The sequence below is a fragment of the Mus musculus genome, chromosome 3 (genome assembly GCF_000001635.26).
Source record: "Mus musculus strain C57BL/6J chromosome 3, GRCm38.p6 C57BL/6J".
Classification (NCBI taxonomy): domain Eukaryota; kingdom Metazoa; phylum Chordata; class Mammalia; order Rodentia; family Muridae; genus Mus; species Mus musculus.
The window spans coordinates 96,753,165-96,765,289 of record NC_000069.6 but is presented as its reverse complement, the minus strand read 5'-3'; the positions used below and the strand labels follow the sequence as shown (position 1 = coordinate 96,765,289).

The 12,125-nt window shown below is 40.5% G+C and overlaps 1 protein-coding gene across 3 annotated transcripts in view; it reads right to left on the bottom strand.

Annotated features, from left to right (window-relative positions):
• Rnf115 (ring finger protein 115) overlaps positions 1 to 12,125 on the bottom strand; it is a 63,559-nt gene that overhangs the window by 25,866 nt on the left and 25,568 nt on the right. The window contains exons 2-3 of one of the 3 annotated variants that reach the window (NM_026406.3): positions 10,897 to 10,955; positions 7,256 to 7,313 (exon numbers count right to left, since the gene is read on the bottom strand). The exons of 1 other annotated variant lie outside the window; for it this stretch is intronic. In NM_026406.3, the coding sequence (NP_080682.3) occupies positions 7,256 to 7,313; positions 10,897 to 10,955 (117 nt within the window). The remainder of the gene's footprint in view (positions 1 to 7,255; positions 7,314 to 10,896; positions 10,956 to 12,125) is intronic. One more of the 3 variants, XM_030252773.1, reaches the window with a different exon arrangement.

Here is a 12,125-nt window from a genome sequence, read left to right as displayed (position 1 = left end):
ACGCCTTTAATCCCAGCACTCGGGAGGCAGAGACAGGCGAATTTCTGAGTTCGAGGCCAGCCTGGTCTACAAGTGAGTTCCAGAACAGCCAGGGCTACACAGAGAAACTCTGTCTCGAAAAACCAAAATAAATAAATAAATAAAAACTTTAAAAAAAATTTTTTTAAAAAGCTAAAAGTATAATTTAAAAATCTTGTGCTTTAAAAGGTCTAGCTCCAGAAAATAACTTATTCAAAAAAAAAAAAAAATTAAAAAGCCAGGCATGGTGGTGCACACCTTTAATCCCAGCACTTTAAAAGCAGAAGGGGAAAGATCTCTGTGAGTTTCAGGCCAGCCTGGTCCACATACTTAGTTTTAGGCCAACCATAACTATAAAGCTAGACCCTGTCACACACACAAACACAAAGAGAGAGAGACAGAGAGAGAGAGGGAGAGGGAGAGAGAGAGAGAGAGAGAGAGAGAATTTTTTTAATGTATTTTACAATAAGAAAAGAACAATGGGACGGTGAAAGTGAAAGTAAAACTAAAGCCCTGGGCTCCTGGAACACAGGGCATGGCCACTCACACCCATACCCTCCCACCCCCAGCACTATACTTGGAAGCAGGAAGATCACTGAATTCAAGGCCAGCCATTTTACATGGCAAGTTCCAAAGCAGCCTGAGCTACAAGAGAGTCTTGACCAGCCCTGCCAAGATAAAAGGAACATAAAAATTAAACTGTTTGTAATATTAAGGTAATAAAAGAAAAGGACACTCCCAAAATCATCTTAAGATTGGCTACCATCATGGCAGACTTGTTTGTTTGTTTGTTTGTTTGTTTGTTTTTCCAAGTCAGGGTTTCACTGTGTAGCCCTGGCTGTCCTAGATCTCACTCTGTAGACTAGTCTGGCCTTATATTCAAAGATCTGCCTGCCTCTGCCTCCTGAGTGCTGAGATTAAAAACGTGTGCCACTACCACCCAGCTAATTTTACTTTTTTATCGAAGATTTATTTTTAATTCTATATGCGTGTGTATCTGGATGGGTATGTACACACAAGTGTATCTGCAAGAGGTCAGGAGTCAGATCCCTCTAAAGCTAGAGTTAAAAGTGGTTGTGAACCACCCAGGCAGAGGCAGAAGTAGGGAGATGTCTGTGAGTTCAAAGCTAACCTAGTCTATCTACATAGTTGCGCACCAACAAGAGCTACAAAGTAAGACCTGTTTTTTTAAAAAAGAGGAAGGAAGGAAGGAAGGAAGGAAGGAAGGAAGGAAGGAAGGAAGGAAGGAAGGAAGGAAAAGAAAGCCTACTTAATATTGTTATATCTTTCAGTACTTATGTCACAGTATATCAAGAAGGAATCTGAAAATAATACAGATACAAAATACTCTTTGGGGGTTTTTTCTTTGTTTGTCTTTTCTCTGAGATCCACTTGCTTCTGCCTCCCTAGTGCTGAGGTTAAGAGAGTGGACCACCACGACCCAGCAAACGGAGATACTCTTAATACTTTAGCACCTTTGTTTATACACCATGATTTTATATTATAAACTATAATGCATCTTATGTGACAGAACAAATTTTACTTAAATAAACTTCTCAGAGTACCCTGTCTTCTTGTGCATACCTGGAAGCTCTTTTACCTTTCTTTTAGAAAATCTGAGGTAGCAGCTATAATCAATTCACTCAAACTGTGTCTTTGACTCTGACTCCCTCTCTCCCCCTTCCTCTCTCCCCAATCCACCTCTCTGTGGTTCAGTATGCATGCATGTGTGCCTGCTTGTATGCATGCATGTGTGTGTTTGAGCGCATGCATAATCTTAGAGACGTACCCTGAGCTTTACATCTCTAGTTTCAAAGGCATTCTTGCATGTAGTACAACCAATTTAAGCTTATCCCCAACTAGCTTACACACAAATGAGACTCACACTATGGTCATTTTATTTGGCTTTAACAATTACTGTGGGTGTAACCCCTATCCTACTCTTCTCACGGCAGGCCTGGCTACCTCCCCAACGGTGTTCCCCAGTTACTTACTGTTTCTCCTGACCATGTGTTCATCATCCATCTCCCCTATGGTAGCTACCTCTCTCCCCTCCTTCTTCCTCCTCCTTCTCCTGGTCTCCTCCTCCAACCAGGTTATTCCAACCCCACATACCTCTAACCTCTCCAGTAATAGGCTATAGCCAATTTTATTTAACCAGTGTTGATAGACATTGGCAGAGTGAGAGGCCATTGCTATTCTGAGGTTGCTAATAAAAACCTGAAGCAATGAGCTCAGTTACCCAGGGATGCTCTGATTACTTAAAAGTCCCTAACACCTGGTGACATCTGCTCTCAAGAGTCAGCTTGTAAGCATCTTAAATTCACCCTCTACTACCTCTCACATGTTACTCAAGTATTGTTGCTCTGTAACTGCTAAGCATTTTCCTGTCTTCTTTCCCAACTACCTTCCCCACTCCACCCTCTCTTGAAAGATAAATAAATATTAAGTATTTTGGAAACTTTCTTGGAAAGCTTTTTTTTCTAATATATCTATTTAGGGCAGCCAAGAGATGGCTCAGCAGTTAAGAGCACTGGCTGTTTTTTCAAAGGACCCTGGTTCACTTCCCAGCACACACATGGCGGCTCACAATTTTCTGTAACTCTTGTTCCAGGAGATCCAACACCCTCACTCAGACATAATGACAGGCAAAACACCAATGCACATGAAATAAAAATAAAGAAATTAAAATTAAAGAAAAAATTAAAATTCAGCTAGTGCACATGAAATAAAAATAAAGAAATTAAAAATAAAGAAAAAGCCAGGCGGTGGTGGCGCACGCCTTTAATCCCAGCACTTGGGAAGCAGAGACAGGCGGATTTCTGAGTTCGAGGCCAGCCTGGTCTACAAAGTGAGTTCCAGGACAGCCAAGACTATACAGAGAAACCCTGTCTCAAAAAACCAAAAATAAAATAAAATAAAATAAAAAAATAAAGAAAAAATTAAAATTCAGCTAGTTATACAAAATAGTTTCGCATTATCTAAGCAACTCAGTAAAGAAAAACACAGATACAAGAGGTTCCCAGGACCCAATGGGGATGACATTAGCTGAAATACCCAACAAGGGGAGATAGAACCTGTAGAGACCATATCAGTGGTTAAGAACAGCCCATGGTTGAGGGATTAGGCCACCCACCCATCTCAAAAAGATAAACTCAGAATTGCTCCTGTCTAAAGGGAATGCAGGGACAAAGAGTGGAGCAGAGACTAAAGGAAAGGCCATCCAGAAACTGTCCCACCTAGGGGTCCATCCCATTTGCAGACACTATTGCTGATACCAACAAGTACTTGCTGACAGGAGCCTGGTATAGCTGTCTCCTTAGAGGTTCTGCCAGACCCTGACCAATACAGATGCCTATGCTCGCAGCCAACCATCAGACTGAGCATGGGGACCCCAGTGGGGTTGTTAGGGGAAGGACTGAACAGTAACTCCTGGATACACCATCACACGGGAAAAGCAAGATTTGGATCTAAAATCATTTCTCATGATGGTGATAGAGGACTTTAAGAAGGACATAAATAACTAACACTCCCAGGATCATAGGATTAGAGGTGAGGAGGTCACAACATCTGCCCCAACACCGGGAGTGACTGGGACCAGCAGGACCCAGGCACCCAGGAACTCCACCCAACCAGTGGCACAGGTTCTTTCTGGTCTGAGCCGGTGTCCTGAGCAGACCTTGGGTGCTAATTCCGCAACCAGTCCCATAATACCCAGAGGAAGCTCCACTCCCAAATGCCCTAACATGCTAAGGTCCACAGGATCTCAGGGTCCCAGGATCCCAGAAGCTTGGTCACACCAGGATCTCAGGGTCCCAGAGGCAGCTTGACTCCCAGGAGCTCTGACACACCCAGGATCTCAGGATCACAGGATCACAGAATCACAGGATCAAATAGACAGCTGGACTCTGAGGAGCTCTGACACAACCAGGATCACAGGAAGGACAGGTTCCAGTCATATATAGTGAGGGCATGTAGCACTAGAGATCATCAGATGGCAGGAGTCAAGCGTAAGAACACAAGCAACAGAAACTAAGGTTACTTGGCATCATCAGAATCCAGTTCTCCTACCACAGTAACTCCTGGATACACCATCACACGGGAAAAGCAAGATTCGGATCTAAAATAATTTCTCATGATGGTGATAGAGGACTTTAAGAAGGGTCCCAGGGTCCCATAAATAACTCCCTTAAAGAAATACAGGAGAACACAGGTAAACAGCTAGAAGCCGGTAAAGAGGAAACACAAAAATCCCTTAAGGAATTACAGGAAAATACAATCAAACAGGCGAAGGAAATAAAATCATCCAAGACCTAAAAATAGAAACAATAAAGAAATCACAAAGGGAGACAATCCTGGAGTTAGAAAACCTAAGAAAGAAATCAGGAGTCATAGATGTAAGCATCGGCAACAGAATACAAGAGATAGAAGAGAGAATCTCAGGTGCAGAAGATATCATAGAAAACATTGACACAAAAGTCAAAGAAAACGCAAAAAGCAAAATATCCAGGAAATTCAGGATACAATAAGAAGACCAAACCTAAGGATAATAGGTATAGAAGAGAGTGAAGATTCCCAACTAAAAGGGCCAACAAATATCTTCAACAAAACTATAGAAGAAAACTTCCCTAACCAAAAGAAAGAAATGCCCATACATACAAGAAGCCTACAGAACTCCAAATAGACTGGACCAGAAAAGAATTTCCTCCTGTCACATAATAATCAAAACACAGGGCAGTTGGTACATTTCTGTATCTGTGTTTCCCCATCCACTTTATGTGTTTAAACTTGCTCTCCAACTACACTGTAATACTGTGAAGGCAAGGCAACAAGAAATGTGCTTCCTGCCCCTACTTGTTTTAGAAGCAATATGTATAAAAAGTTCTCACCTAATTCTTCAAATTCCTTGGAAATCTCAATAATATCATTATAAAGACATTTTCCAGTAATAAAATGTAAAACATCATTAAAAAAAAAGTTAACCCTCAGTAGACAGAGGCAGGTGGACCTCTGGAAGATGAATGGGGCCTGGTCTACAGAGTAAGTTCCGGGACAGCCAGAGCTACATAGGGAAACATTGTCTTGAGAAAAGGAAAAAAAAAAAAGAAGAAAGGGAAAGAGAGAAAATTAAATATTGAGGCATGGTGACAAGAAAACTCTACTGAGGAAAAATGTGGCATGATTACACCTTACTACAAAGCCTGTCACTGCTAAGGAACATGAACTCACAACCATGACTGTTGAAAAATTAGTACCTGAAGGGTAGCCCAGGTCATAGTGTCAGATATAGCCCTACTAAAGTTAGAGTGCTGACCACATATACTTTCCTTCTTACTCAATGCATTTCCTCCTCGTGAATCATACATACAAAACTGACAGATCCATCTATTTCCATTTCTAAAAGAGAACCAATGCTTAAAGAAAACCAAGTGAAGTTTCTTCTGCACATGCGCAATCAGGAACAGACTGTGCTCCCACAAACAGCACACCCTGCGAAATGCTGACTCACATCGAGAAGACTGCCAGGCTCACACAGAGTATACAGACTTTCAATGCTTCTCAATCTATCAACAAGAAAACACAAATGAGTGTTCAAAATATGATCTGTCTGGAGCCAGGCTCACATCAACTCATCTTAAAGTACTTAAGAACTGACTAAAAATCTTAGATGTTAGCAATAACCATAGCCATGAACAAAAGGAAACCTCCTAACACAATTCTTGACTATAACATCATCAACAAGGGGACTGGGGGGAGAGATACATTTACATCTTAAGATAATTTTCAAAAAAAGGAAAATTCAGTGATTTATGGGCTTATTAACTATAATTCTAAAATAAAAGGGAATTCTGATTATGGGATTTAACATTGAAAAATTGTTTTGGTCATATGTCAGCTTTTAGCTCCTAAAAGCTGTATGGCATCAGAGATAGATAAGTAAAAGAAGAGAGTAAAAGTGTTTGCTGTCCAATGAGCTTGGTTTTCCCATCTGGGAAACAGTCTCCAAACCACTACAAGCACGGAGTATCAACGCCACTGAACTTAAAAACAGTTTAAGATAGCCGGTCGTGGTGGCGCACACCTTTAATCCCAGCACTCAGGAGGCAGAGGCAGGAGAATTTCTGAGTTCAAGGCCAGCCTGGTCTACAGAGTGAGTTACAGGATAGCCAGGGCTGTACAGAGAAACCCTGTTTCGAAAAACCAAAACAAAAAAGAACTAGTCATAACAGCACATGTTTATAGTCTCAGCTTCTCCAGAGGCTGAGGCAGGAGAATCAGTTGAGCTTATGAGTTTAAGACAAGCCACGGAAAATATAGTGAAACCTTATGAAACCACTTCTCTTAAACAAACGGTTCAAACAGTTACACAAGCCAAAAAGAAAGAGGTCAATGAAAAGCCAAAGTATTTTGAATTGAAAAATAAATGGTATTAAAGGACACTGACTGTTTTCAAATAAGAATTCAGAGTTTTGATTTTCTAACTGAGCTGGTGCCATATGCCTATGAATCCTAGCACCCAGGATGCTGAGGCAGGAGGATTTATGGTTTCAAGGTCAACCAATGTTACATAGTAAGTATGAAGCCTGCTTGGGCCATATAGTGAAACCTGTCTCGGGGGCAGAAGGGAGGGTGAGGAGAGACAGAGAGACAGAGACAGAGAGAGGGGGTTAGAGAAGGAGAGAGAGAATAAGAAGGAGGGGCAAGGGGAAAAGAGAGAACTCATATTTAATATATGGATGCTACATTATACAAAAGAATAGAAGTTAATTAACTAAGGGTCTCATCTTAGGATCTGAAAGGTTATAAATATACTTATTTCACAGCAACTACCATGTTAAATTCTAGAAACTTGTATGATACAGTGTTATTTTAAAACTGCTGTATTGCAATTTGGGTAATAAGTCATCAGGGCTGCCAATGCAGCGGAGGCTGCAGCACCAATGCTCTGCAAACATCACAAGCTTTTCACTCATACACAGAAAGCAGCAGCAGAAAAAGAAAACACAACCAGGGCTGCAGCGGGATATTTTGCAGGCTCTGACTTTTTCCTCTGAAGAAGCAGGCCAAACCCTTAGCTACTGAGGACACAGATCTTCCCAGGTTACCCCTGACTGCACTCTTCTCACACATCCATCCTCAGTGATTCAGCATTAGGTGGTTGGTTATCTACCTCTTTAATCCCCAGCCACACCCTAAGCAATCTCTACTGCCGAGGAGCACCGTTAGGAAAACTTACCTCTGCAAAATGTGTCGCTGTGCTATTGTCTGTCCGGCTTCCACCACCACCTAAAAAACTAAAGAGAAAAGTAATGGTGGTGACTCTCTCCCTGGGATGAGCTCCCTCCCTTCCCAGAAGCTAAATATAGGTCGGGCCAAATGAGAACAGCGCTCAATGGGGAAAGTCACTCATCCCAGCAGGACACCTGCCAGACACACCACGCCTGTAAGGTATCTTAACACAGAGAACAGTAAGAGAGGCAAATGAAAACTGGCATACCAAACAACAAAATCAAGTGGTTTTCAAATAAATTAAAGCTACATCAAATGAAAACTTAGAGAGAGGGTCACTGCACAGAAAGAAAGGCTCACAGCCAGTAGTAACACAATTCAATTAGCCTAGCAAAGAAAGAAAAGTAAATATGTATCTTCAAAGAGTCTAAGAAAACAAAACTATTTCAGCACGAAACCATTTAACCAGATAGATGATCAAGACAACTGAGGTTAGTATCTTCTGGAATTACTAAATGTATACTATAAGGGGCCTAGTCTAGATTAGCAGGTTAGAAAGAATTCAGTATGTATTTCTTCTGTGAATAGGTTATCCTGTTCTTAGATTATCCTACCCAGCCTTCAGGGCTACCTCATCCATGAACTGTTTCTGACCTCACCGACCGAGTATGACTCCTCCACATCCCTCTGCGCTGACTCTGGTTCTAAGTTCTACCTGGCATTACTAATAGATAGGATTTGCCTCAACCATCTCAACCCTTTGATCCTTTCATAAATATAAACCGAAAGGCCAAAAACTGTATTTTATAATTAATACCTCACATATATACATTTATTATTTGTCAGATGTCAACTTTGAAAACCTGGTGATGGCATATCCTACACTTGTAACTGCAAAATAAAAGTTGCCGAATTAATAGCACATGACTAATTGATAAAATACCTCTTTTCAAGGACCCAAAAGAACAGAAAGAAATTAAATCCTGCTACCCATATGAAATTTGCGAGAAGAAAGTGGCTAGCACTTTTTAAAAGAGAGGAAGAACTGAGTCACAAAAACCTGCTAGAAAGCTCTTCCAGCAACAAACAGAAGCAAGCATCCTAACCAGAGCCCTTCTAAGGACTGAAAACTGCCTTCATCTTCAGGATTACAGTACTACTCCAGACACTGCACTGAGCTCACTGAGGAAACAAACATACCCTAGTTAAGTCTAAAACCAAAGCAAATATTGTTCTTTCTGTACTTGTCTCAAGCCTTGGTCTGATGAGAAACCATCCAAAACTTGTGTTTGTTTAAAAGGTTAAAAATACTTTTTAAAAAATTATTTTAGTTATGCAATACCTATACCAAATAAATACTTGTACTTGATTCCACAATGCATGGCTGTATAGATATTTTATTGCCCAACCCTAACAGACTTCTAAGGATTATCTTCCCTAGGTTGTGCAGTTGTTGGTAGAGGTGGTGGTGGTGGTGGTGGTGGTGGTGGTGGTGGTGGTGGTGGTGGTGGTATGTGTCTTGTTTTTGAGACGTGGTCTGACCTCACAGTTCAAACTGGCCCTGAACTCACTATGTAGCCCAAACCAGCTCTTCTGCACCTTAAAAGAACTAAGCATAGAGAAGACATAATAAAAAACAATTTTCTAATAAATTTTACAAAAATTAAGAAAATTTAATGATGTCCTCTAGCATGTGTGGAAGCAGGTGGGGCCCACTATCTTATATTTACATGCAAAGACTTCATCACATTGATTTATTTTTCTGGTTGAACCTAGGGCTTCATACAAAATAGGCAAGCATGTCTACCACTGAGCTACATTTTCTCTTCTTACTTTTTCTCTAGAGACCAGATCTAAGTGCCCAGGCTGACCTGAGAACTTTACAGCCCAGGCAAGCCTCATGATCCTAGACTCATCCTGCTTCCGCTTCTGAGTAACTAGAATTTCTGGTTTGCATTGTCAGTCTCAGCTTCAATAAATTTTTACTATTCACTATTAATCACTGCAATTGCCTAAGTACTAAAGTCAACAAATACTTACAAATTTTATAAGAGGGAATAATAATTCATTGTAAGACTCTGAGTCTAAGAATAAGATTTCTTTCCTCTTTAAAACCACTGACTTCACCAGGCAGTGGTGGCACATGGCTTTAGTCCCAGCGTTCCAGAGGCAAGGGCAAGCAAATCTCTTTGAGTTTGAGGCCTGACTGGTCCATAGAGTAAGTTCCAGGTCAGTCAGGTTTTGAGGGGAAAAAAAGGGGAGGGGTCTCAAAAAAAGAAAACCACAAGAAAAACCCCACTGATTTCATTCAAAACTGACAATATTTACTTTCCAATAGTTGCCACCACTAGCATCTATACAGGATAGTCTTTGACCTATACAGGCACAAATATCAGAGTTGAGTAAAAATAGAATCCACAGAGTTCATAGTAACCTGCCAAAAAAGTTTCTAGATTCTAGCTAGTTATTATAGCCAGGTATAACTGCACTTTGTATGAGAGTTCTGTATGTCTAGGGGAATATCCATTAGTCACTCCCCGACACCCAGTACACTCTGAGTTCAACACATGCAGAGCATAAGAGCTTAAGTATTTGAGGAAATTATAACAACACACAAAAAATCCCAAATTAGCATGCTATCCACACACTACTAATTTTGCTGTCATGCTAATCTTACAAGCATAATGCTGGCATTGTTATTTAAAGCCAAAACTGTTACACCAACATCCAAGTGTTTGTACCAAACTAGTTCCCATGCCACACATTGCCCCAGAGGCTCCAACCCATTTACACATGTAATCATCAACAATTAGAACAGTAAAACCAACAGTACATACTTTAAAATGTGCAGCTTTTCCTGGTTGTGGAAGAGACCTTCAACTTTAGATTCTGCCAACAGCGATGTAAGGGAATTATGAGCTGGCATAAAGCTCCAAAGTCGCTCCAAGAGCAGTTTATAGTTTGTCAAATTGTCAAATGCTAGAATTAAATTACTACAGTTTTATTCATAAAAAAAGAAATATATTATCACTTAGAGAAAATATTTCCTCTTCTTATCAATATTATACCTTTACCAAAGGCAAGAAAACAAACCCAAATATTAATATTACAGCAGCAAGATGACAGTCTGACAACAGTAATCTTCATCTGAACCAGGGGCCTGTGGCTTTCCAAGGCAAAGCAAGAACTCAGTTTCCTGGGCCAGAATATACTGTTTGCCTTGTTAGTGTCCTTCTCAGAAGTCACTCCATAGCCCACCAACTATGTACATCAGCAATTTAACTTCCAGCAACAAAGTAGTCACTAAGAATTAATTAGTAATCCAAGAGGAACCCCAAAGAAGCAAACGAAAACTTAGTAAGTTTCCTTTGATATGGCTACAGAGGTTTTCTAGATGAGGTGGATAAAATTATACCATCATATTGATTTCCAAATTTTCTTTCCTTTCCTGTTCTCTCTCTCTCGTGTGTATGTGTGTGTGTGTGTGTGTGTGTGTGTGTGTGTGTGTGTGTGTGTGTGTCTGTGTGTGTGTCTACTCAGGAGAGGGTAAGCTACAAAACAAATCCCTTCTATTCCACTCAGTCAACACTAAGGAAAAAACAGTTTCAATACTAGAAAGTTTGGCTTATCCATAAGCTTATACAATACCTGGAATCATCTGTCACTTCCTCAATAAAGCCTGAGTCACATCTGGGACATATATATTCCTATAAAAGAAAAGAATAAGTAAATAGAAGTTTTTCATTTCATTAGGAATCTAAGCATGTGGCTTTAGAATATCATGAAGCACAAAGCTGATGATCAGCTAGCAAGATGACCCAGAAGGTAGAGGAACTCTGCTGTCTGATGATCTGAGTTTGATCCCCAGGACCCACACAGCAGAAGAGAACAGACTTCTTGCAAATTGTCCTCTGACCTCCATACTTATGCCATTTCATGCACATAACTACACACACAATAAATAAACAAAAATGTAATAAAAACTTTAAACATTTTTAGATGTATTTATTTATGTTTATAGGTATTTTGTTTGTGCCTAATGCCCATGGAAGTCCGAAGAGGACAGTGAACCCCCTGGAACTGGAGTTACTGATGGTTATGAACCATATAGGTGCTACACACTGAACCCAGGCCCTTGCAAAAGCAACATGTGCTATTAACCATTGGGAAATATCTCTAGCCCCATTTAAAAAAAAAAAAATTAAAGCTGGTTTTGAACTGTACATACTTGCCAGGCAATGGTGGCACACACCTTTGATTCCAGCATTCAGGAGGCAGAGGCAGATGGATCTCTGAGTTTGAGGCCAGCCTGTTTTCCGGAGTGAGTTCCATGAAAACCAGGGCTGCACAGAGAAACATATCTTGAAAAACAAAATGAAATGAACAGGAAGAAAGAGGGAGGGGAGGGGAGGGGAGGGGAGGGGAGGGGAGGGGAGGGGAGGGGAGGGGAGGGGAGGGGAGGGGAGGGGAGGGGAGGGGAGGAAAGGGAAAAATGTATATACTTGCTAATTTCCAGGCTGTTTTGTTTTCTAATAAACTCTAGAAAAGAATTTCACAAGATATTTACAGAATGGTGGCATAACTACCTAAGTGGCTCTCATTGAGAGGATAAGAAGGAGGGAGTGTTACTGATTTCTCTTTCTTTGGTTGTTTCTGTTTGTTTTGTTTTTAATTTGGGATGATTTGCATTTCTATCTTTTTAAATGTTTTTGGTTTGTTGTTTTGGAGGAATGATCACAAAAACTGGGTATCTGATGTCCTGGTTAGTTTTATGCCAACTTGACATAAACTAGAGTCATCAGAAAGGAGTCACAATTAAGAAAATGACTCTATGGGATTAGGTTGTAGGCAAGCCTATGGGGCATTTTCTTGATTAG